Here is a 26,623-nt window from a genome sequence, read left to right as displayed (position 1 = left end):
TACACATACATGCATACAATGACAATATGAACAGTATGAACAGCTCTGAAATAGAGAACGAGAGAATGATGAATAAATAATAAGTGGTAACCAGTAAACAGGTGGCTGATTAGAGACAGAGTTACTGGGTTATTGCACAGGAATTGTTCTTGACACTGTGAGGCAGAAATCAGCTGTTCATCAGAGTGATGACTTGTGGGAAGAAACTGTTCCTGTGTCTGTTGGTTTTGGTGTACAGTGCTCTGTAGCGCCTACCAGAGGGGAGGAGCTGGAACAGGTTGTGTCTGGGGTGAGATGGATCTGCAGTGATGTTTCCTGCCCCTTCCTGACTCTGGGAATGTATAAGTCCTGAAGGAAATTGATTCCTTATATTCAAGGAAGGTATGCCACTAATCTTTAAATGTTTATTCTCAGCAACAAGCAATAGCAATATTTGAATTAAAATGTGATGACAGTTAGGGTTGTTCATTTATGTTGCCCCGCCACTATCAGTCAAATCTGATCAAACTACATGCTCACATTGCTTATGAACTAATTTTAAATGTTAACTGGAAGGGCAGTGGAAGGATACTCAGACAGCACCAACCTCCACCAATAGTCCAGCCTTCTTTGATACACTCAATAATAACCCACTGGAAACACATCTAAAATGTCAGTAAAATAAATATCCTAATATTCCTGACATCATAAAGTTTAGAAAAAATGAAGAACACAGGCATCAGTCAATCAGTCATTCATATACATATATACATCTATATATATATACTTTTGACATTTTAAGCCAAGTTTTCAGGGGCTTTAAAGATTACAGTTCAGTCGCTGATAGAATTAAAATCTCAGGGGTAACAGTCAGCCACCTCTTCTCTCACCACAGCATCTTGTGTGCTGGTTGCAGTTCTGCACCAAAGACCATTTATTTAATGAATCTGTATTTGAAAAGAAAGAGATCCAAAAGCACAGAATGTTCAAACAAGTTGAATGCTATCATTACATTCAATTAGCAATTTGTGTTCCTAGATGGGCTTTCCATGATAAACTATTCAACCGTAACAACATACTCTCAATCCACAGGTGGATGTCAGACCTGCTGACTTTGCACACTGTGTAGCTGCGACTCTATTTTGCATTATCCCCCTCACCCTACCGCTTTGTCAATGCAGGTTCATCACAGGGATGAGTAATCTCACTCCTGCCTTGGTCCCGGCACTGGTGATTAGACCTCTCATCTGTCTATCAAACTAGCTTAACTGAGCAAAAACATTGTGGGCCACATTATTGTCAGTCATTCTCTGTGTACACGAGGTCTTTGTGTGCTGCTGTGCTGTCTGTCACCAGGAACTGAGTACACTAGAAACTACTGAGGTGGGAATTGATTTCTGTAGGAACTTGTTGGTTAATTTATACCTGTTCAAACACAAGAGCTCTTATGTTAACCCATCTGGGTTATTCAAGTTTCCCCTGATAACCTCTTGTAATAATCAATGGTTTAATACACAGTGAGAGCATTTCCTGTATGATGAAGAAAGGCCAAAAGAAAATGTGCTTCTGTGACATAAATATCTAAACACAAATGACAGTCCGGTGCATTTTCTCCCATTATTTTCACTTATTGTGGATCTTGTATGCTACTGTGGTTAGCCTTGCTTGTATGCAGCTATGTGTTTCGTGATTGTTTACTGTACATCTCACATTGTCCTTTCACATCAATGACATTGTGTTTTAGCTCCGAAGGCAGTGTCCACTTATCTCACGGCTCACCTCAGATAAACTTGTGTAAATCTAGGGAAGGACTCTGGTGGTTTTAAAGAGGACTTCTGTGAAATAAATGAGGCAGTTGCTTCAGTTTAATATTCTGTTTGATCTTTTTTTCTACTATAGTGTGAGGTTTCTCTGCTTTAAACACCTATACTTCTAAAGGCTGTCACTGGAATCAGAGGTGCTGGGTGATGTCACACCCAGTCATTACCACTTTGAGATAATTACTAAAACTAGTCATGTATCCTTCTAAATTTGTTACAACCAATAGTAGATTTGTCACGTTTTTGTTCCTGCAGGAGGATTTTATCAGCAATCCAATCTCAAGATCATTTTACATTACACTCATTACACAGGCTGTAGTGCATTTGCCACAATCTGCTGTTGTCTGGGTTGCAGTGGAATAGGAGGATCCACAGAGCAGTGGAAGTGAAGTAGCAGACGGGGTGGCAGTGGCACAGCAGTCGTGGGCAGGGCGGCACAGGAAAGGAGCGCTGTCTTGGAGCGCGCCGCGAGTACCGAAGGGACGCGTTGATTGACAGTCGGAGGCACTGAGCGCCCCGTGCGACACACAAGCGGAGCAAGCTAATCTCTCCGTACCCGTCTTGTCAAAGGCATCTCTGTGAAATACCAGCCGGATCAGCCTGGCGCAATAAAGAAGAGTCTGTCCATCCAACGGACTGCGTGGAGTATTCTCGCCGAATAAACCAGTAAAAGGAAGACGGCATCTCTGCAACCCTATCCCATCCTGTCTTTACCTTCTCACTGGACACATTCGTGGATGGACAAAAAGGTCAGGTTGCACTTTGCAATTTGAGCCAAAGATTTTGTTGATTCATTTTTTATGGATTAAAAGGACTGCACCCGGTGCTTTCTGGACCATTTTGAGGTTCATTTTTGTTTTCGTTAAATCCAATATAATTGCAATGCGTTTGTAAGTCAAGTTACACACCCTGGAGCCTTTAAACACCGCTTTTTATTCTTTTTAATTGGAATAACTATGAGATAATCAGGAGACTCACATGAGGAATTTTAGTGCGTAATTTGTGCGGTGTGTGTTGTTGCTGAGCCGCAGAAGTAGTGGAGTCACCCTTCTTTTTTTAAATACCGATTTTTTTTCCATGGAGCAGGCAAAATCACAGGTAAAGACTTAAAAAGAGCGGGGTTCTTCTCTGTCGCCTGGAACAAACAGGCGGCTCTGATGTGCAGATTCTCTGTAGCATGGTAAAAGACCGATGGGGAATCATGAACAGCTCTTCTGAACTCGAAGATGGGACTCGGCATAAAAACCAGGTATGTTCTCACAAACTACAATTGGCTATGAGGAGTGGTGCATCTGTTTGGCGCAGTGTTACCACGCCGGGTTTGGTGATGTGGCTCTAGGGCGAATCTCTACGCTCGAGAGACAGCTGCACTCGAGCTTTTCCAGACTACTCGGGAACTGGCACTTCTGTTCCTGTCATAATTTCTAAAGCCACCCGCAGATCACAGTCCCTATGGCTACTGTTTAGCGTGCCACGCTTTATCGTGTTAGTTAGACTACTTGGGATACAAATAGATGAACTGAGATAAATAATGGTAAAATCAGGGCAGGACATTAGTGTGAATTGGCCGATAGTTTTTTTGCGCATCTCAGCTACATCTTCACCAATTATTCTAATGTTTCCATCCCATAACGCCTGGTCTGGAATTGAATGTCTGGAAATAGCATATGCGTTGTTCAGAGTATGGAAACATGGCACACAGACACCCTGAAGCTATTAACACTCCAGAGCTCTTTAGGCAGTCTCCTGCTCGGATGAATTGAGACAGGAGCTGGCGTGCGCTGTGTTGCAGTCAGACAAGCCCACTTTGGGGAATAGGCAGTGTGTTTTCACAAGGTCAGTAGAGGGGTATTGACAGCCCATGAGGGAGACGGCTCGTTGGCAACACGGAATCGGATTTCGGGGCACTGAAAAAGCTTGGCGCCGTTGCACAGAATGACTTATCTAAGGGGATGGACTTAGTTAGTATAAGACATCACAGAAAAAATAATATAAAGGTGCTGACGTGAAAACGCCCCCAAAGCCATTGCAAATTTTTTTGACATTAAAGGATATCAGGAATGTAACACTTTTTTTGGACTAAGAACTTTGCACTTAACTGGACAGTCCTTGGTTTGCTGAAATGCCCAAATGAATTGACCTGTTGTGAAGAAAAGGCATCAGCAGGGAATATAGATAATAGGATACACTTAACAAACAAAAACAGCTTGGGGTTCCAGCTTTTTCACAACTTTCACTACAGCAAAATCAAAAATACATTTGTTTGCTCTCAGTTGTTATTTGACTACAGGAGCCAATGTGTGTTGCGTAATTCAGGTGGTATAAGTTAAAAGGAAGCATATTGTGGCACATTTTATGTCATATACAAAGCTTGACAGGTATCAGATGATGTGTGGCATCCCGTCTTGTTCTTCAGTAGCTTTCATGGCTCAGTGAGTCCTTGACGTGGTACTCTGAACCGGGCCTGTGTCTGGGTCCTCTGTAAAGTAGGCTATAGTTACATTAGTAGACTATCGATTATCACAAGGCTGTAGTTAATATTTCATACGTAACAGTTGGCTGGTTTTCATGTAAGCTTTATACTTTGAGGTGGAGCTGATCAATGACTAAGAGGATATGACCAACAAATAGCCTCCTGCCAACAGGCTGCTTTGCCTCTTTTGTATCCACTTAAAGGTCATGTGAATAGCAAATGCCCTTGCTTTTAATTGGATGACTGTGTGTCCTGTATTACCAGCATTGCTGTCTCCAATCAGTAAACTGACAAAAAAAAAAATGTGTGTAAAGACAATGATATCCGATGTGATTAATTTTTTATTCTTTTTCATTTGTGTGTTCTTGGAGAAAAAAAAATCAGAATGAAATGAATCTCTGATATGCTGAGTGGTAAGTCCAGAGGATGAAAAGGCAAAATGTGTCTCAGCACTCAGTCTGGATCAGACAGCATCAGGGGATGTTGGATGAGATGAGAGGTTGTGGGAAATGGGGAGGGCTAATGCTGCTATCTATCCCTCTCCTCCCTACATCTATCTGTCACCTTCTTCTGCACTTGTAATTTTGTTATCACACACAGACACACATAAATACTTTCTTTCTCCGTGTGTCAGCCTGTCTCACTCTAATCTTGAGCACTCACACTGAACCTTTATCTCCAGCCTTGTGCTATTGACACAGTCATTTCAGACCCAGTGGGGAGGGATCAGTTAATAGAGATCTGTGGTCTCTGTGTGTTTGGATATTACAAAACATGCCTAGTATTTGCCCGGTAACTCTGCATATATGATTTGTTGCTGTAGGTGTGCTGTCACCCATGCCCTTTTGTAACAGATGGAGGCCAGTTAGAGTAAAACGGAGCTTCAAGTGCAGCTTCACATCAGCCTTAAAATCTAATTAACTGGATAAAAGGCAACAGAGACTCAGGCTAAAGGGTCAGATACAACATTAATATGTATAAATATGTATATAATAATGAGACACTTAAAAGAAACAAAATGGATACTTTAAGTGGATGTTACCTCCGTACAAAGTATTTGTAATGAAAAGAAAAGAAAGATGCTGTATGTCAAGGTTGTTGCTTGACATTATCGCCATAGTAATGTGAGGAACATTAAAGTTTTCATTGCTCAGGAAAAAATGTAATGCTACACAAGAAACACAAAGAACAAGGGATGTAATATCGTGCTGTAAAAACACAAAAACATTGATTTAAAAAAAAATAATCTTATAAGGCTGTTTGCTATAGCTATTTCCATGGTATCATTCTTAAATCAGCCATGAAATGAGTTTGAGCAACTTGTCTTTTTGTCTCATATCTTAAATGTGTTGTGAGCACAAAAACCACATCTATACGGTGTATATGTCTGTTTGTCCTCTTTACCACACATGCATGCACACACATACACAAAGTATAGCTGAGAAGTCAGTGAGTTGCCCACTCGGGTAATCAATAACACTGTAAGAACTAAAAAGTTTCCATAGCAGTAAAAGGACTGTTTGTGTGTGAATAGAATATCATAGAATACAAGTGCCTTACCAGCTCACACACTGAAATGGACACACAATGCACTAACAAGGGATATTTCATGGACAGTTTGTTGAATTCTTATAGCCCAAACCTTACTTTAGAACCATGGAACAACACTAACAGATCAAAGTGACATAATCACATAAATAAATTGTCAAATCACCTAACTATAGTAGTAGGAATAGTATGTGTCTCCAACACATCAGGCACAAAGCTGTAAAAAGGAGGAAGGTTTGCCTTGACAGCACACACACTGTATGCTCACATCTATCAGAAACACACCCGGCAGCGACCCAACTCAGAAATGATATCAGGTTTGCATGACAGCCATGGCACACACATACAAATACCCCTGCCAAGATATATCAATCTGCACGGACTCACTCTGATACACCTCACCCACACATATGGTAACTGTGGCGCATCAGGCATTACCCAGAGGGCTTGAGCATCCTCCATGGAAACATCTTTCTACATATTAGGGTTGAACAATTTGTGTAGAATATCCAGTAGTGTTTTTTTTTTTTTTTTTTTTGCCAATTTGACCAATTTATTTCATGTAATTCAATAAGATATTACATTAGTGATATACTTGACATTACTCAGTAGTATTCAAATGTGATCATGATGTCCAACATGGCTTTATATTAATTGGTAACAGCTACATAGTTGGCCAATTATGACAATAATGACAAACTGCTGGTCTATTTTTTCATATATCATTCTGCCTTAAACCATTGTTGGCAAAGTTTAAATTTACAGACACCGCCAAGAGTGAGCATATTAACCACAGCAGCCAAGATTTATTTTTTGTTGTTTTGCCAACTCAAAGAATTAACATTAATTCACTATAACTGAGTAAATTTTCAGTTGTCATTATAGCTAAGGAAATCAAGAGCTTCCAGCATAAATGTTCACTTGCAACTGCTTTTAAGACACTGTTGTTTAAATAATAAATGATGTGGCAGCTCTTGCTCTCTGAAAATTGTAACATTTCAAATCACGATTTTGATCAATTGTTCAACCTTGCTAAAATGCTAAATTCTTTTAACTAGAAGCTGAGACATGTTACGTATATGTTTCTTAGACTTGTGTAAAACACGTTTCAGTCAAAGTGTAACAGTGTCCTGAGAGATGAAACTGGCCCTGTACTGTATGTGTGAGATGTGGGCTGGCTAGTTTTGTGGGTATCTATGTCAAACTAATGAACCTGCTGAGCTGGCTGGAGGTATAGGAGGCAGTGTCGGCTGGAGCAGAGCAAAGCAGAGAGAGTTCCCTGGTTCACTGAGCTTGTGATTTCCCTGTGGGGGGTCCTGCTATGGTAGCAGTGCAACTCTAACAACCTCAGCTTCTGTCTCCCCGTGCCCCGCTTGGGGTGGCATCGAGGAAACACCTAACATCAAAAGTTTTGAAGCCCCCGAAAGTGCTTCATTCATTTGCCAGATGACTATTTTATTTTTCTCATGGTTAGTTTATGCGTGGGCACCTTCATCTGAACGAATGAAAACTCATAAGAAGACTCATTGTGTTTTTAACACCTGTATGTCAGTTTTTGACAGGAGTGCAAGGTGTTTGTGTTTGCCTAAGTGTGTGTACATATTGTCTATGTTTTTTTTCTGAGAGGAGAGATTTATTAAATTAGGCCATGTCAGTCTTTGTGTTTACTACAGTATGTGTTTAACAGTTGTACAGTATATAAAAAGACGACAAGTGTGATATGGTCTGTGTATGCCATGTTTGTGTGGTCACATGCTTCTATAAATCCATTGTTCTTTTTAAACAAGAGTATGGGGGTGGAACTAGACGGAGGGGTATTCACTTTATCAAGAAAAAAACAATCCCTCAGTGTCATTGATTTCTCTTTGGTACTGTTCTTCATAACAATACTGCCTTAACATTGGCATGCACTATAATGAATGTCAAAGACTTTCACTGTGTTTTTTTTAATCTTCCAGTGGGCATGTTCTCTTCACACACAAATGCTTTTCTATTCGCTTGTCTTCTTTTTATCCGTTTTCATCATTGCAATCTTCTTTTGAGCTTTGGACACGTCTATGTAGTATACACTTTGCATAGCTGAAACCCATTGCTTCAGTATTGTTGAATTGTGGGAACAGGACTTAAGTGGTTCATAGGAGTGTTGGCCTATTGTTAGAATGAAGGTATAAATGTGTGAGAGGAGTGTGTGTGTTGGTGGATCAAAGTGGTAACGAGCCATTACTGTCAAGTCCTTACGTAAGTGAAGAGTGCTTTTACATAGAAAGTGATTTAGTGCCTTAATGGAGAAATGTGTTATTTTGTTTAGGTTTCTGCTGCGGACAGATGAAGCCATTTTGTGTAACATGCATGTACAGCCCTGTGAAACTAGGGGCTTTACCAGTCTGAAGGTTATAAATGACAGCAGCTGTCCCATGTGCTGGCCTTGCTCATCCTCTGTCGGCCTTTGTTACATGACCCTCGCACTCCTCTATGTCTTTTTCTCATTTTCTCCCTTTCTACATCTCTTGCTGACATGAAGGGACAGGACATTTCAATATCAGATTTCTGGTGCTGCAAGGTGCCCAGGAAGCCTTGAGAGAAAAAGGTAAGGAAGGACAGGAACAAGAATGAAAACAGGAGACGGTAAAAGCAGTAGAATAAAAATAAGAGCCACAGTAGTGAAACAAAAGAGTAACCCAGAGTAGAAAGGACACGGGATGGTTAGAAAGTATGAATCACAGTAGGTCCCAGATCAGTGTTGAGCAGGCAGCAGGCTAGCTGGGGGCACATGTACCTTTGCAAGATGACGCAGATATACTCCAGCTGCTCAGAATCCCACATACCTCCAACAAAGGATTTTTTATCAGATATACCACACATTGCTGTTGTGTTTTTTTCACAGTCAGCTCTTGGATCAGTTACAAGGCTCATCACGGAAAGCCCCAAAGCATCACCAAGGGCTCACTTGAATCCAAAACAACAGCTGCAATACAAAGTAATTGCACGTAATTTATTCGTGATTCTTGGTAATTGTGTTGATTTTATGCACTACACATGCTTGAATGTGTGTTGGTGTGTGAGTGTGAAAATGTGTGCAGGTATGCACATGTTACATGTTATATGTGTGGGCAAGCATAATGGATATGGTCACACTGTTCTTTTGTGTGTGTTTGTCTCTTTGAATGGATGTGAAGAGAGTAAAGCTGAGTAGGAAACATTAGGAAGGTACCGCAGGGCAAGGTTATACTCTGCCTCCCAGAACATGTATTGATAGATATGTCAGCAAGCTGACCTGATGGGCACGGTTTCACAGTAGAAGAGCTAAAAGTGTGAGAGTGTAAGGCAGAGAGGAAGACTAGGGAAGCTAAGACATTAGATTTCCATTTGCAGGAATTAGCTCCTCATGCATGTGTGTGTGTGTGTGTGTGTGCCATATCTGCTTATTAGAAATAGTCATGAATGTGAAACAAAAATTCTCTAAAGGAAAGATAAACTAAACTTACTCTGGAAGACTGTAATTCTGCACCATTCTGCAATTTTTAATTCACTTGCCTGCTAAATCATCATTAAAAATGCATTGGAAATCACCTGTGAGAGGCAGTTGAGAGGTGTGCAGATGGAGGGAAAAGAGTGGGCTGGAAGAGTGGTACAGTGGTGGAGTGAGGGATGAGAGAGATGCAGTGTGTGCATGTGTTACAGAGTTCAGTCATCTTGATGGACAACTAGCCAGAACCGTTTCACTGACAGATTGGGCTCTATTGCAATATTTGCAGTGAGGAGTGTCCAATTTCCTCCTGGCGATTTTAATCTTACAGTTAAAGAGCTCTGCTCATGTCACGCCAGAGTCCTGATCAAACAGAGATGTGAGATTATGGGGCGTGCTTTTAAGGGGACATACTTCCAACAACATAATGAACCTTTTTTTTCTCCCCAGGGCTCGTCATTAATCAGCTCACAAACACTCATGTGTGCAAGCGCACAAGCACACAAAGTCACATACACACACAAGCGCAGTTCCCTTTTGTGATGGGTTACGTGTCTGACTAAGCATGCAGAATGAACAGTAAATAATAAGGGAATTAATTAGACTCCGAAAATCCAGTGAATAATTTATGATAAATGGAGAAGTTTAATCAAGCAATCAATCTACCCTGGCCACCGGATCTGGAGCAGAAGAATATTACAGGACAGAGGAGGGTAGCAATGCATAAAGTCTCTAACTCTCTCATACTTGGTAGTCTTTCCAAAATCACATTATGTGTTCTCCTCCGAGCCAAATAGAGTCATTTCCTCAGCAAACTGACTTCATATATTTACCTGCTAATGACTTGTTTAAGCTAACGTTGACAACATAATAGCATCATTATGGGCCAGCCACCATCAGGTGTCTCAAGGTTAATAGCAACATTAATTGATTAGAAGGATGAAGGCAGAGAGTATTCTTGATCCTTGTTGTCCTCTTTATATATATATATATATATATATATATATATTTTTTTTTTTTTTCACCAGTCATAAGCAGAGTGAGAAGCAAACTTCATGAAGGAGGTTAAGTGACTTATAGTAGGATGAGAAATGCATCCTCGTTTTAGGAGAGAGATAAAAAAATTAAATGATCCACAAAAAATATTCGGAACTAGAGAGAGAGAGAGGGCAGCACAAAGAGATGCTGGGATGTATTTATTGCAGCTTTCGTATTAAACAGTTATGACAAACTCATGGCTAATATATTAACAGACCTATCCGCCAACATCCATTATTTATTCATCATCAAAAATTCAATCTGGCAGACTGTGTGCCATTATTCAGATGGGCTGGGGGAAAGTGGCACATTTGAATAAATGAGAAATTGTAGGACTCACTCCCATGGCTTGTTGTTATTCAGAAACCTTCTCTTTAAATTTTTATATCAATCAAAAAATGTAGGAGATGGATTGATGTCGAAAAAAATCCCCTCCCTAGCTGGATTTATTATTTCTTTGGGAAGAAACATTTTATTGTTCTTGGCCCATAAAAAAAAAAAATCAGACTTATAAAAAATGTTAGTAGTTAGTAGTGGCTCTGTCGTACACCATCTGGCTTGTGTTTTCCATTACCAGCAAAGGAAAACATGATGTTTTTCCCAAGTTTTTAACTTGCATCCCATTTCAGGGCAGTTTTGACCCCCTGCTATGGCCGCAGTAGACAAAGTCATATTTACTATATTTCGTTTATCTTGTTTCCTCTGGTGAAATTCTGCACCTCTCGGCAATATCTTGGCAAAATAAGTCTGAATGAGATTGGATATGGAAATGTTGAGTACTGCAGACCAGTAGTTTCTGCTGATGTTGTGGAACTTGGCAGGATGGAGAACAGGTCATATTCCTCAGAGAAACAAACACTTGCACATACAGACACCTCTGTGTTAATGTAGTACTCTTCAGTAATGTAGTAAATTATAGAAAAGCAAAGGCAGTAGAAAGCTACATATTGAAAGTAAGACAGCAATTTCAATTGTACAAAAGGCATAAGGTAAATATACAGGAAGTTATTTAACTTAATGGATATTATTTACCTCTTTACTGCTAAAGACTGCTTCAATTCAATTCATTTCAATTTTATTTATATACCGCCAATTCACAACAAAAGTTATCTCATTGCACTTTTCATATACGGCAGGTCTAGACCGTACTCTTTGTGAAATTATTAACAGAGACCCAACAATTCCCACCATGAGCAAGCACTTGGCAACAAATGCAAGGAAAAACTTCCCTTTAAAATTCAGAAACCTCGAATGAAGCTAGTACTTTTTATAATCTCCCTAATAATGTATATCATATACAATGAAGTGATGAACAATAATAACTGTTCTGTTAAATTTATTGTAAAGTCTACATCCACGCTAGGCAGTCTGTACTTCTAACATTAGCATGCTAGCATGCTCACATTTTCACAATGACAGTGCTAAAATGCTGATGTTTTTTGGGTAGCCTATACTGTTAACTATATTCATCGTCTAAGTTGAGTGTGTTAGCTTGCTAACATTTGCTAATTTAAACTGAACATGAAGTGCAAATGAGAATGCAATACAGGATGGTGGTTAGTGAATAATTTTCTTTACTGACATTATGTTCAATACAATGTAATAACTGGGCAGTAATAGTGTAAATAGATGTCAGGCTTGAAATGTTGATGCTTTTTTGAGATTGTGTAAGAGGGGTGTTTTTAACCTCTGTAGAATTTGTTAAAACCTTAGTTATGTTGTTGTATTTGATTGCAGTTATTTTTGTAATTGGATCCAAAGACTGAAATGAAATATTAGACGTTCAATATACAGTAGAGTATAAATAAGCATGAAAAATGGACATTATAAACAGGTTTGGAGGATAAGTGATTTTAGTATTACCCAGTTTTGTTCCAGGCACTTAAGGGGAGAAAAGGTTGGTAGTAGCATGACAGCTGTATATATTAAATCACAATACTGTGATAATTGTAGCATTCTATTGTATGGATATCATCATATACAGTTTCACCTCAATCATAGGAAGATTATTGAATCATAGCATGTTTTGTCAATAGGAATTCCCATTTATTGCTAATAATCATTCATGCTGTTACAACATGCTGTCATAGTCTTCCTTCATCTGTGCATTTTTGTGTTTTTGGAACCTTTTTTGGTTGGTGAGATATTATGTAAAATCTTGTGGATGCACACTGAGAACAACTTTAAAAAGTAAAGTTTCCTTTCGATATGATACGCTATCTCACTCTTTACTCTCCATTGGAAATCTTAAATGGAAATGGTCTGGCTATGTTGTCTGATAATCAGGTACTTGTCGTTCCAATATAAGTTATTCTGGTATTGTAAAAGCCCATACAGAGCCTGTCAGCACAGCAGTCTCTGCTATTTGTCTGCCACCTTAAGTCAAATCTTCCTTACAGATGCAATGACTAATAGATGGAGTTTGCAAGAGATGGGGATGAGAGTGGGAGAGTGTGAGAGAACGTAATAGAAAAAAAAGTCTGATAACCAGAGAAGCAGGGCTTGGAGAACCATCTAAAAAGTAAAAATACAAACAGAGCTGTCTGAGTTAGCCTCCTTTTATTTTTTTCAACACTGAATTTGTGACTAGACAGTCACATAATCAGTGACAAATCTTGGTTTTGGTTCATACAGTGTCTTTCTTTAATCTTCCCTGCATGTTAAACGTATGCTCTCTTTCTCTCTCAGCCAATCTCACTTGGGGAATGGAATCTGGCAGCCTCCTCACAAGCGTCTATAATGTGCTAACATAAGAAATCAATCAGACTCACAGTATTTCTACAGCCCCTCAGCTCACATTGATTTATTACAAATGTGTTGAAGATGAAGAGAGAAACTCTTTAGCACTGTGTGGCAGGGTGGTCAAGGGGAGTGGACGTAGGAGAGAATGATGAAGGGACAGTGACATCTTTGGAATGACAGTTGGGGGGGGGGCTAGGAAAGAGGAGGGATCTTAGTCTAGTGACCTTTGTTTTGGCATTGTTCACCTCAGGGTCAACGCACTGTCTGTCATCAGCCAGCCGGGCAAAGAAAATGATGATAATGAATTTTAGATTTTAGATGGCTGTGATGTGTTTGCTGTGTGCTGTGGTTTTCCAGTATGTGGGGTATGACAGCTGCTGTCAGCCTGTAGCAGGATGGGTCAGGAGTCATGGAGATGGTGGTGGCTTATATTCCCACCAGACACCATACTGTCCATCGGGAAGTTCGGGAATTTTCCCAGTGGGCCTGTTTTGCAAGAGATGGCCTTTTCCCCCAACCACAGCTTTATATAGCCTATATACAGATATTCAGTAGGTCATCTTAGCTGCACCAACGCAGCTGTTACCACCCGTAACAGGAGGTAGCCATCACAACTTAAACGGAAGGTATTTAGCACTCGGAGAGTTTGCATCACTACACAATCATGTAGCACTTGGATGGATAGAAATACAAAACCCACGGCTTGCGGTGCCAAAAAAAGAAAAAGGCTTTGCTGGCTGACGTCACAAAATGTGCCAAGATAACAGATTTATTTAAGTCTGCAGGTGATGATGAGGAAAGTGTCGAAGAGGCAGAACTATCAAAGAAAAGTAGTGAGCATGCATTTTGTCATGCTACTTGACATGCTATGTGCTATGGACTAGCCAAAAAAGACTAATGAAGAACAACATGTTTCTTTAATCTTGGGGTTTCAACACTAGACTAACGCGACAGGTTAGACCATTTCCAAGGCTTAAACAGTCAGACACAGTGCACAAAAGTGAATGCTAAATATCTCTAAAGTGTGTAAAAAATGGTCATCAACTTCTACTGTAAATGGGTAAAATAAATGTAATAATTTTCTTCTAGATTACTCATCAGTTCTTTTTCACATTATTACCTATAAAGCTAATGATATTTGATAGCCAGTCCAGCAATACAAATGATTTGTTAAATACTTACTCTACAGGTGAACATGGCTCTGAACAAGAAAGGGAACGGATGGAGGAGGAGGGAGCAGGAACCAGCACAGATCCAATTAGAGGTGCACTATTGAATGTTATTGTGTGACTGTGAAGTAAATTAGAGCACAATATATCATTCATATGATCAAGTTGGATTACCTCATTCAAGTTGTTTATTGTTGCATTACAAGAAATAGAATGACAAGTATGTTGCATACTACATCACATATGTATTTGCCTGTGACAAACCCGTTGTGTCAGTTGGAATTTGGTGTATCAAATTGGGGCAGCTTGACAGCAAATTCCCAGGATGCTTTTTGATGCCAGTCCGTCCTCTGCAAAATGATCAGTAAACTAAACTGATGAACATAAAGACAACTGCTCCGTGGTATTGTAACATTCACATCTTGTGTGTTGGTACTACTGCTAATATAATTTGTTTTATTAAGTGTGTATGTCATCTTTGTCATAATCAACTTAAAACTTTGACTTGACTTAAAATGTGGCATCTTTAAGAAAACAAACAAAAAATAATGATTGCCATTTTAAAACCATAATTTGCACCTAATGTATTTTGTAATGCATTTTTGACTGTTGTTACTGATTTGAGTCACTTTCAGTCTTAACTCAAAACAAATTATCTTGCCCGTTGCCACTCAATTATGACTCAGAGCAATTTCATATTTCATGCTCACACAGCTCAGGGGGGATCTGGAGGGATACCTCACCAGTGAATTTTGTTTTCTATTTTATACATCTCAAGAGTGAAAGGCTTGTTTATCCGTTTTGGAGAAGATGACTGTTGGAGGGGGGAGACAGAGCAAATAAGAGCTCTATAGTAGCCTGGTGTATTTATATCAATGGCATACACTTAGAGACACCAAAGGGGGCTCTAAGGGGAGATGAGGATTGAATTGGATTACTGAGATGGGACAGCTCCACTGAGAGAATGAAATCTTATGTTTATATTAGGCCTTCATAAAATACATGAGCAGGAAAAACATACATCTGTCTTTGGCCATATGCAGCTCAGCAGAATGGCCGTCAGGGGCTGCAAAGCTGATTGAAGGGGTTAAAGAAGAGATTAAACTGATAATGTACATCTCTAATCCGTAGCATTTTAAGAGGGCAAAGAGGCAAAACTGCCTCCAACCACAGACCCGTTACATGAAGATGGTGGCCATCAGGGTCAGCCATCACCACGGCAACAGATTATTCAGAATAATTATCTGCCATATGTGCCATGTCACAATTAGAAGTTGGCTGTGAGCTGGGTCATGGGCCATGGGCTGATCAGAGTATCTGAGGTAATCCCCTACACCGTTTATTAGAATAAAGTTCCACTTGCTTGTCGCATCTGTCACATGAGCTGCACTCTTAGAGAGCTGATGCAACCAGCTATCACTTGGTACAGTAGCTGACTCTAAATGTCATGGCATCCTATGTGTATTGAGCTTTCAATAGCCCTTTTTTTTTCAACAATAGATCTTACAAAATGAAAATCTGGAAACGAATGAAATGGATTTATGATTTCAGTCAGAATACTAAGCTTCTTGAATTGACTTTTTGGCTGAGTAGCAAGGAAATGACTGTGAGAGGAGAGTGCACAAATGTGAGCTGACAGAGGCTTGTGAAAAAAAATAAATAAATAAAACTTTTGTGGTTTGTTCTCACAACCAAGCCTTCCATTAGGAGCCCAGACGTTTTTAACTCATCACTACAGTTCTCCCACAGGACTTATATAGAGAATGCTTCATTTCCCATAAAGCCCTGTTCGCACTAGTAACCTGGGAAAAGCAGCAACAAGGTGCAAAGTGGTTTATCCATTATAGTGGATCATTTATTCTGTCACTTTGGCCTATGTGAGAAAAGTCATTGGGAGTGAGATACCTCTTCACACTGTTTACCATCCTGTAAAGGAGAAATGGCAAAATCTTTCAAAATTACTGTTAATTCATTTTATTTACCCAAACAATATGAAATAAAAATACTTACTGTTTTCTTGTCAACAACTTAGTCATTCTTACTTGCTTATTTTCAGAGTGTAGATACAAACAACAAAACATTCTCAAGTCACCTGTGGCAATCTTTGTTCAGATTGAACCTCTCCTTCTAACTGTGGATTTGGTTTGAGGCTCCCTGGGGAAGTGTGAAACGTGGCAGCTTAACCAGTTTTTAAAACACTCACGATACCTTGGGCTTATTACTGCAAGCTGACAGAGTGTGTGAGATGCACAATGACATTGCTTTTCTCTGATCAAATTTGTCACATCGTAACAGGCAGGATCACAGGATGGAGGCACTGCTGACAGGTTTAGGAAAGAGCCTGGATGTGTTCAGACAAGCTACTTACGTTTAAACACCAATTAAGTCCCATGCACTACTTACATCTGTGGTCTATTAGATTGTCACCCATCACTATTAGGAGTCACTTGGAGCCCTCTGGCATTCTTGGAAAATAATTACATTCTTTCTGCGTCATAATTACTGCCTTGAAAGTGTCTCTTTCGAACACTAACAAAGCAAGCTCTTACTCTTTCTGTCTCCCCATTTCTCTCTCCCCAAGCTCTTCCTTTCTCATTTCTTGTCTCTTGTCTCTTGAGACACTAATGAAGTGGTTTAATCTTGTAACTCCAGAGCAATTGTCAGCAGAGGACTGTATTAATTAAGTTCTTGTGTGTGTATTCCTTTTAAAGTTTCCACATTTTCAGAATGGGATCATATAAAAATGTTTACATCATCACAAACTGTTGCTTTGCGTTAGTTTGAGTTATTATATACACGTAGTTCCATTTGGGTAAACATAGCAAGTAGCTTGTCCGTTACTTACCAGAGCCAGAGTGTGTTTAGGACCAGCTTACCACACCCAACTGTGTCTGTGCAGTCACTCTACTTTGTCCTTGCATTCCTCAGAGTGTTCATTTGGATTACATTTTCTTTGACATTGCCGTACTGCATTCACGGAAAAAATGACAGTTGTGGCAGTTCCTTTTACATACAGCCAGAGAGCAAGCCGCTGCTTCTGCTCTCATATTTGCCAGCTCCTGAGTCCCGAGGATTCAGTGTGTTCACTTAAGATCTTAGTGTTTCAGAATAAAGTGTATCTCCATTTTACATCTTTCTCTCCTACTCTTGTATTTCACCAGCTAAAGCTGTCACAGTTCGTTTTTTATTTGGACAATAGCGTTAAAGTAAATTATTGCGCTAGGTTATTATTTGCATCAGTCATGTATCTTGTATGTGTGTCATGCCCAAATCCGATTGTTTTGCTAATATTTGCTCATATTTGTTATTTTTATAACAGTGCGAACAGGCCAAGTCATATGGAATCTGATCTTTTCCAGTTTGGATTTGGGCCACTTTCAGATCGGATCTTTTTAAATGTGACATCAGTCTGGACACTCAGGTCGGAATTGATGTGACTTTGACATCAGAGCAGCTGCACAGTTTTCCTGTAGGCGGAGTGAAAAAGCTCTACAAAAAGTCATTATAAACATGTGGGTCTCTTTTTTTTCTACCTTGCTGTCATCTGCTCATAAATTCCCCTTCTTACATCTAAAATCCACCGGACTACATGTTCTCTTCTGAGTTACGAGCATGCTACTTGTGTCCGTGCCGACATAATGGAGAGAGAGAGTGAGTAGTGAGTTGTGTGACATTTGCAATACAGTGCCAGAAACCGTAATGATAAGAACAGAAAGTTGTGAGCACCTCTCATAATTCGGGAGAAATGTGAGCTGTGCGAGGACAATGAAAAACAGGAGTCTCCTGTGAAAACCTCTGTGCTCCTTGTTTACTTCTGTACCACAGCGTGTTGCGTGTGACGTCGTGTTATTCTTCCGCATGCGGGTCACTTTTAGGCCGTGGAAAGTTCACACTGCAATCTGATATGGGCCACATTTAAACAATAATGTGAACTGTCAAACAAAAAAATTGGATCTGGGAAAAAATGGGAAATGAGCATTAAGGGCTGCAGTGTGAACGTACTCTTAGTTTCCACTAAGGTGACTTGTGGACTTGTGACTTGTACTTACTTATTGCAGTGTGTCTAGTCCAGAATGTTTATTTTTATTTGGTTTGACTAACTGCTAGGGCATTACTATACTATTTAAGTTATTTAAATATTTAAGTTATTTTCTGGACTATGTACGAATTGTTGCTTATTACATTTGTCTCTTCTTTTTATCACTTCTAAACTAAACATGTACTCACACTGAACAGTTAAAAGTTACACAATTTCACAAACACTTCCCTGTTGCTGATTCTACCTCTCCAAAAGCCAGTGATAAAACCCCCACACTCAGTATCAAGAGGCCCTTTCATACCCCCATGCTACAGTATGTATTGCACTCATTGACCATTGCTTCTGTTGGGTTATTTTGCACAGAAATTTAGCAATATTGTAAAGGCCCTTCTGAGAAAATTGCTTTTGTATTTACGAGTAGTGCCACTACCAGTAGCAACACTACACTGTTGGCATGTTGGGTACCTTTTTAACTGTTTCTGACTAGACTCTAGTCAGAAACAATGCTCTCACATTCTCTTTAAAGCATTATCAGGTTTAGAAAATGGCTTCCAAATGACCTTAACGAACAAAACCTTAAGTAAGTAGGGGAGTCAAAATTTGGTCTTTCTATTTCATAATCCAGCTTTATCAGCACAGACAAGTATTGTACTTAAAAGTTTAAGGGAACTGTTTTGTTTGTTTGTGACAACACAACTTGGGTGTATGAAAGGAAAGCAGAGTTCATATAGAAATCCATGACTTTAGAAGACCATATCCAGTCCAGCATGACCCCCAGGGAGAGAGAACACGCAGCACTTACCACCTGACAGCACCAACCACCACATAATTTAGTGTGTGGCTCACATGTGAACACACACACACACTAATACACTAATACACGTAAATGAAGTAAAACACTCACACAAACTTAAACACGCATACACACATATCCGCAAACAATTTGATTAAATGAGCAAACACCACATTTGTCATACACTATCAGCATCAAATCTGATCTCTTTGCCAAGGTCAAACTGTGAAGATGTAGGGCATACCCTGCTCACAAACACACACACAGACATAAACATAGAGAGATGGACACAAAGACACAGACAGATAGACACACAGACACACACAGACATCCTGATGCGCTACTTGAGCTACAACCATAAGTCATTCCGCAAGGTAGCTGAATCATGAAGTGTAGACACCAGTATCCATAACATGCATGTATTATTTATGAGCTCCTGTATGGTTTGCACATGCCAATGTATGCAAATGTATACATTAAGGGGAGGCGGCTCTTCATTTCTGCCAGTTAAAGGAAGTGTCTGCCTTCTTATCGCACGGCTATTAAAATAGCAAGGCTGTGGGGCAGAGATCCATCTTGTCTTTTAATGGCATGTCTGTGTGTGTGTGTGTGTGTGTGTGTGTGTGGTGGTGGTGGGGGGGGGGGGGGGCGTATAAAGATGTGTGAATGTGAACGTGTCTGTGTGTCTAGGTATGTGTGGATCTTGTGCTTGCGTGATTGTGCCGGTGAAATTAAACTGTGCTTGTAACTGCAATCAGGACTGTAAGTGGCCTGCAATTTCAAAAAGAGAAATGTAAGTGGGGACTGGAAAGGAGGTAGAAAGAGATGTAAGCCTGTGATGTTAAAATGTGAGGCATCCTTGATGAGAATCATTTTGATTATTCCTGACAAAGATAAAGCATCATCATCATCATCATTATAGCAATTACCTTGCTATTTCATGTAAGAATGAGTGTGTTCCTTTAACACAGATAGCTCCCTGTCTGTGTGTGTTAAAGCAGTATCAGCAAGGTGGCCGTTCTGTTCTTAAGGACCCTCGCAGTGCAATAAGAATATTTTTACTGTCACAGAAGTGCTGCTTTTGCATTCATAAACCCCCCATTAGAATACATTTCTGCTGGATGTGTATGTATGAGTGCTGATGTGTCTGACTCTTATGGCATTTTCTACAGCCATACATAAACCCTCCTTACTTGGCCTGCATATTGCACATGAAAGTTTAATTTCAAGTCAAGACCAGTCAAGTGTATTTGTATAACCCAATATCAAATTCAATGTCTCAAGCCCACACCAGAAACAGTTTCTAACTTAGGCCAAGCTCTTTGTGAAGACTGGGACAAACTCAACAAAAAATGAGTAAAAAAAGAGTAAGAAAAACTGGGGGACAAATTCAAAGATAGACCCTTCATATTCAAGTGGTTCACGTGGGATGGCATGACAATTAAATGGGGAAAAGCAGTTAAAAAAAATGAATATTAAGTTGTAACAATTACTCAAAATATGTAGATGGTGGAATGGCAGAGCTTTTTACAAATTTGGATCCCTGCCATATTTAGGCTCTAAGATATGAACATTAACAGATAAGGGAGCATAAGCAAGAGCAGTTTCAGATCATCTCTGTCCTGAGAGAAGAGCGGTAACAATATAAGCCATAACACCCATGCAGAATTGAAAGCCCTCTTTCAATCGTGCCGTTTCACTTCATGCTCACAAAGCAGCCATTCTGACCTCACAGTGATTGTGTGCTTTATAATAGCGCCTGCGGTGATATGTTTTTGCATTCCAGTGTGTGCGTGCGCCTCAGGGACAGTGGGTGACAGACTCACTCCGTGTGTGGCCGATTGCAGTGTGAGCTCCAAGGACAAGCAGTGGAGGGTAGAGCGGGTGATTTGTCTCTTAGGATTGAACTCATCTCCCTGGTCTCCCGCAGGCCTCTCCTCCCTCTTCTTTCTCTGCATGCTGTCTTATTTTGAAGGTGAAGAGCATTTCTCTCAGTGTTTGCATGCGTCCATTTTAGCTGATGCAGTTGATTGTGTTTTGTGAATGTACACCAGTTCTATTGTACTTCAGGAAACATCTACACACAGAAGACATTCAAATTCATATTTAGGTATGCTAAAATGTGAGCAAACCTTTTTCCTTGAGCTTCTTCTGCCAATGGAGCTGAGGTCATTATACAAATACAGCGCCACTTCCTGTGTTCTTCGATTTTTACTTATTCAACATACACATAACAACATAAGGGGTGGTGATGGTGCAATGGATAATGCCTTTGGTGTGAGAGACCCGGTCCCCTATCCCCCTTTGTGACCCATCCACCATTGTGTCCCTGAGCAAGACACTTAACCCCTAATTGCTCCAGAGGCGTGCAACCTCTGACATGTATAGCAATTGTAAGTCGCTTTGGATAAAAGCGTCAGCTAAATGAATAAATGTAAATGTACACATAGTATCCTGTATACAAAACACCAACAGTAAGCATCACCTCACTTAATGCATATCTCTCCAATGAAGGGTTCTTTACTGACTGTTCTAATTGTGGCATGTTTAGATGTGTTTATTTGCTTTCTTTTGGCCAGAGGGCAGTCTTGATAAAATCCATGAAAGAATATTTTGTTTCCAGCTCAGAAATAGCTCCTACAGCAGATGTAACCAATCAGTAAAGGAGGAGAAATTCTCTGAATGTAGAAACTGACAAAATGGCCTCATTAAAACACTCATGGACAACTCTTCCCTAGTTATTCACACTTTTTAGCCAAAAAACAACTGAAAAGTAAATATAAATATAATTTGGACAGAAGGCATGGAAAATAGGCCGGTGGATCTGCCATTATAGGATGCCTCATATTACTTCACTTACTTCATACCAAATACAAAATTCTTTGTTACCAAATCATAGCAGTGTCCCTCCTGTATAACCATTATTTATGTGCCAGTGGCCAAGTAATCCAACAGAGTGTCCAGCACTGTCATTGGCCATCAGCTGTGCAGGGAATAGTCCCTTTGAAGTCTGTGGAAGCTGCTATACTGCCCATCACATCCACAATGGCAGTGTGTCCTCTACAAAATCCAGACCCAAATTGCTGTGGTCTGCAAAACAGAATATAGACGCTGACAAAGTAAATACCTTTCTCATCATATTCAGCAGTCCATGCAACAAGCTTCTGTTGGCCACTGTTTTTTGAAATCCATTTTGTTTAATGAAGCAGGTGGTGAAGGTTGCAATATAAATATGTCTAAACTGCGTGGTCCTACATGTCTGCTTTGCCAGTTAAATGCTGAATTGTTTTCAAACTATTTCTACTGCAAATTATATTCGTAGGTAACGGTTGTTCCTTTTTCTTTTGGTAATGGTTAGGGAAATATTGTGATCATGGGTAAATGAGAGATATGTTAATGGTGGCCACTAGTATGAGATCGGGTCATAAAGCTGGAATTTCAGTGTTGAAACAATCACCCACCCGTCCTCCACTATTTAAACAGTCTCAGTCATGCTCTTTAGCAACATAGTATGGTTTACAAAATTTTGGCTAAATGGTTAAAATCTTGACTAATTATCAAGCATGAAACACAACAGGGATGAAATGTTAATTAATAAATAACACATAAGAAGCTTGGATAATTCTGAATTAAAAACTATATTGAAGGTAATGACAAGTTACTAGAGAACAGCGTTATGTTAATGATCCAGTATCTAACGAGTTTCTAGATACAGTTTCTAAATATCTGTGAATCCGCATACCTCCTAAATGAACCCAGCTGCTAAATAGCACATGACCAATAACAAATTATTATTTCTTGATCACATACAGTTCACATTAGCTACTATTTTTGTGTCCCCTCTAGTGTTGTAGCACATCATGCGACTCAGCTTACAAGTACTGAATTTTTATTGGGAATGCATCATTAATTTAGAATTTATTAGGTCATTATATAGTAGTTCATTAGTTTATGAATAATGTACCAGAGTCCACAAAAAAAGATTTTTAATTGTCAGATTCAAGGAACATTAACATTAGCACTCACTTTCAAACAGCCACATCTTGCTTGCTATGTAGTCCTTAGTTATCCACGAACTTACTGTTGGGTACTTTTTATATTTCCATCTAAATATTTGTACTCATGGGTTCAGGTGTCTGTGTGAGTAATCTTGTTACAGTGTCAGGGTAAGATAAAGCACCCAGTGAATTTAAAGATGTTCCATCATTTATCTCAATGGCTTCTTATTTTCTAATGGCAGGTGGGAAATCCTCATCAGAATGTCACATTGTCTCTATCCATTCATCCATCCATTCATTCATTCACTGTTAACCCCTCTCTATCGTAGTGGCTTTGAGAAAGCATAGGAATGTGTACAGGCGACATACACTTAACAAGATAATCTCTTAAATGTAACACTGATGAACTGTGCATGCCTTCAAAATATGATACAATGGCCTTGTGCTTCTTATTCTTCTTCCTGTTGCCCCTGTTCACTCCTTTTTCCATCATTCTGTCAGTTTCAGTCACGTCATTTAGCAGCCTGCAAGTCCTGTTAAATGATCAGTAAGCCCACCAGTGAATATATGCAAAGCCTCTTCCACTTCATCGGCTCAGTGAGCAGTAGGTTTAAACACACCTTGCATAAGTCCCTGTCACACACACACACGCACACACACACACACACACACACACACACACAAACACACGCACACACGTGAACATTCACATAAAGGTATTCAGCAAAGTGAGCAAATACATTCCAAGAACAACACAATCAAACAATCCAAATATTCTTAGAAAGTGCCGGGATGCTTGCCTTGAAGACTTCACATGCGCTCATGCAAACACGTAGATACACTCATTCAAAAAGAGCACACGTACACATTCGGTCACACCCAGGATAAGTCTGAGCCCTTTCTGTCTTCTAAGACGTGACTCATCAGATAGGATTCTGCGTGTAAGGTCCAACCAATAAAAAGCCCAAATATTCTATTAAGTGTAAATCCTCTCCGCTGGTGGAACTTGTGGAGTCAGATTAGGACTAGACAAACACTGCCAAGCAGTCATGCCCGCATCGGGACCACTGCCAACAAGAAGCCCCACAGATATTGGCATGTCACCGTGGGTGTGTGCGTGTGTGTTTGTGTGCACAGGCAGCAAAGAACCCCAATGTGAGCATTAGCAGGCAGAGGGATGAACAAACTAAAGCTGTGATACGTGCTGCTCAGTCTAATGGGAAGACGGTCAGGGATCTGAGTGGGTTGCAGCTGTAACACACAACCTTTGTTCTGTGTGAATGTCTTCATATTTAAGTGTGCGTGTATGTTTTTTAATCCCTTGGCCTGCCTGCAATGGAGCGGGAGTATACCTTCGTGTCGATATATGTATTGGTACACATGGAAACCTGGCAACTTGTGCAGCATCATAGAAAGCGCACCAATTTTTATTAGTGGGTTATTAACATGCAAATTTATTCCAATTTACTTTACTGTGTAGCTGACTTGTAAGTTTGTTGAGCCACATCACTGTGGGGTGTTCTGTGTTTATTTAGTAATGGTAGCTCTGTAGCTCTTCTGTGTACTGCAAGCACAGACAGCTGCAATGTTTTAGGCAGAACAGACATAGATTTCTATCGCTGACCCTAAGGCTGCTCATTAGAATTCAGAACACCTCGCCCAAATCTTCCTCCACCTTATCCACCCCCACCCCCGTACATTTTTCTCCCTTGCTGCATTCTTTTTTTCCCTCTCTTGCTGTCTTACACATTGGAAGAGAATGCTTAGAGCAAAAGGTTGAACTATTGGTCAACCATCATAACAATGACTGTGTGAGGTGCATACACAGCAATTTACACTCACTGACAACTGACAAAACACACAAAACACAAAAGACAACCACGCGTGTGTGCACACATGCCGTTGTGTACCAACATGTAATGAAATGGTTCCAATGTAAAAGCGGTCACTCACGCCTGCTGAAATCAAAGAGAATCATCATCCAACTCTATAGCTCCAAGAAGCTTTTAAACCTATTTAAACATGTATTTTTTGTTAAGATCCATTCAATTACTGTGAGCAGTTCTCATTAGCCCCCCCCGTTGGCAGACGTTTCCAAGTACAAAAAAGCTCTAATAAACTCATTGTATACTACAGGGCAAAGAAAGTTGAGCACTTACCAGCAAAAGAGACAGATATTTTTTCTGAAACATTGTTAAAGTGGATATGAACTTAACATTTCGTTGGTAGGTAGAAGTAAACATGACTCCAAAATGAATGCTTAAGTTGTTCTATGTCTTCTGGACGTGAAAGTAGGTATACGTTTGCTAAAATCTTTGCAAATCGATGTTAGTCATTGTCAAAGTAAACTTGTTTTGTTGTTTTTCTGCCCCCTAGTGGTTAAAATGTACAGTCTTATAACAAGTGTAATTAACATATTTAGTCCCAGCCACTTACATTCACACACACAGCCTTATGACTCCAAGCTCGGATAGAGAACACATTCTAATATATTAATTGCTAATGTTTGCTGCATCCGTTCTCAAGTAGGGAGTTGAGTGCCCATGTGTCCCCACATGTGTTGTCCCAGGCTAATTGAGCAATTTCACAGTGGGAGCAGCGGTGTTTAAGGTCACGTAACGATGTGCTCTCCTGGAGCAGTTAGAAAGCCCCCACTTTGATAATTACTTCGCTTTTATCTGTGCAGTAGCTAGAACTACTCCCAGACATGCACACAGCGAGGCACATATAGTGAAGCATGTTATGTTCAGATATTGTATACAAACACCCACGTATGTGAATGTTTTCTTCTACACACATGCTGTACCCACTCACATTCAATGACATACTCTTTTTTATACGTTTTGTTTTTATTTAGAATAGGAGAAAACTTTGTGTACTGAGGGTCTTGCAAAGAAATCACTGGCAAGACACATTGTGCTTGTCATAAACAATTCAACTCAGTGATACCTTTGAGATGTACAGATGCCTGTTCATATCTGTCTATGTCAGTGTGCAGTTGGGTGCGTAGGTGGTGGAGTTTATCAGCACCAGCACCATTTATCTCAAAACAGTGACTTTAAATTTGATTTGAGGGTTTGGCTTAGAAAATTTGCTGTGCCCAGTACTTAGATTTTTCAGTTTTTAGTACAGATCCAAAGTTTTGTCTCTCTGTGCGTATTTGTTCATGCGTGTGTCCGCATGTGCTTGCATGCTTGATTGCACATGTGACTTGAACAAACGCCAACACTGGTGGCCCTGTCTGTTTGTCCCATGCAGACGTTCTGTGAGTGTGTGCCCAGCTCCTCCCAGCTCAAACATCGCTGGTCAGACTCAGAAACTGCCAGGGAGACCCCGGCCAAGGTAAGGCCCTGTCACCACAATGTACCGTATACATGCACACGCAGGCAAATACACGTGCATGCAGGCACCAACACATGCTTTTGTTTCTTTTTGTAATAAATGTGTGATGATGTTAAAACACTGTTAACAATTTATTTAAAACAAAAATTATTATCATTTTGAACATATCTTTTTTCTGACAGAGCGTACTGTTCATCAAATTATACCCCATTAGTA

At 39.9% G+C, this 26,623-nt stretch overlaps 1 protein-coding gene across 4 annotated transcripts in view; it reads left to right on the top strand.

Moving 5' to 3' along the window:
- Window positions 1–26,623, top strand: part of LOC119914249 (fibrinogen C domain containing 1) — a 273,866-nt gene that overhangs the window by 148,503 nt on the left and 98,740 nt on the right. Inside the window, exons 1-2 of one of the 4 annotated variants that reach the window (XM_038733412.1) lie at window positions 2,173–3,048; window positions 26,324–26,407. In XM_038733412.1, coding sequence (XP_038589340.1) covers window positions 2,977–3,048; window positions 26,324–26,407 — 156 coding nt within the window. In that variant the 5' untranslated portion in view covers window positions 2,173–2,976. Of the gene's footprint in view, window positions 1–2,172; window positions 3,049–14,260; window positions 14,331–26,323; window positions 26,408–26,623 lie in introns of those variants that run through there. The other 3 variants (XM_038733413.1, XM_038733415.1, XM_038733414.1) reach the window with 3 other exon arrangements.

This window comes from Micropterus salmoides, unplaced genomic scaffold, assembly GCF_014851395.1.
Source record: "Micropterus salmoides isolate LMB-PRFRI ecotype aquatic unplaced genomic scaffold, ASM1485139v1 Ms_hic_scaffold_20, whole genome shotgun sequence".
Taxonomy (NCBI): Eukaryota; Metazoa; Chordata; class Actinopteri; order Centrarchiformes; family Centrarchidae; genus Micropterus; species Micropterus salmoides.
The sequence above is the reverse complement of the archived record's forward strand: the minus strand, read 5'-3'. Positions and strand labels throughout refer to the sequence as shown.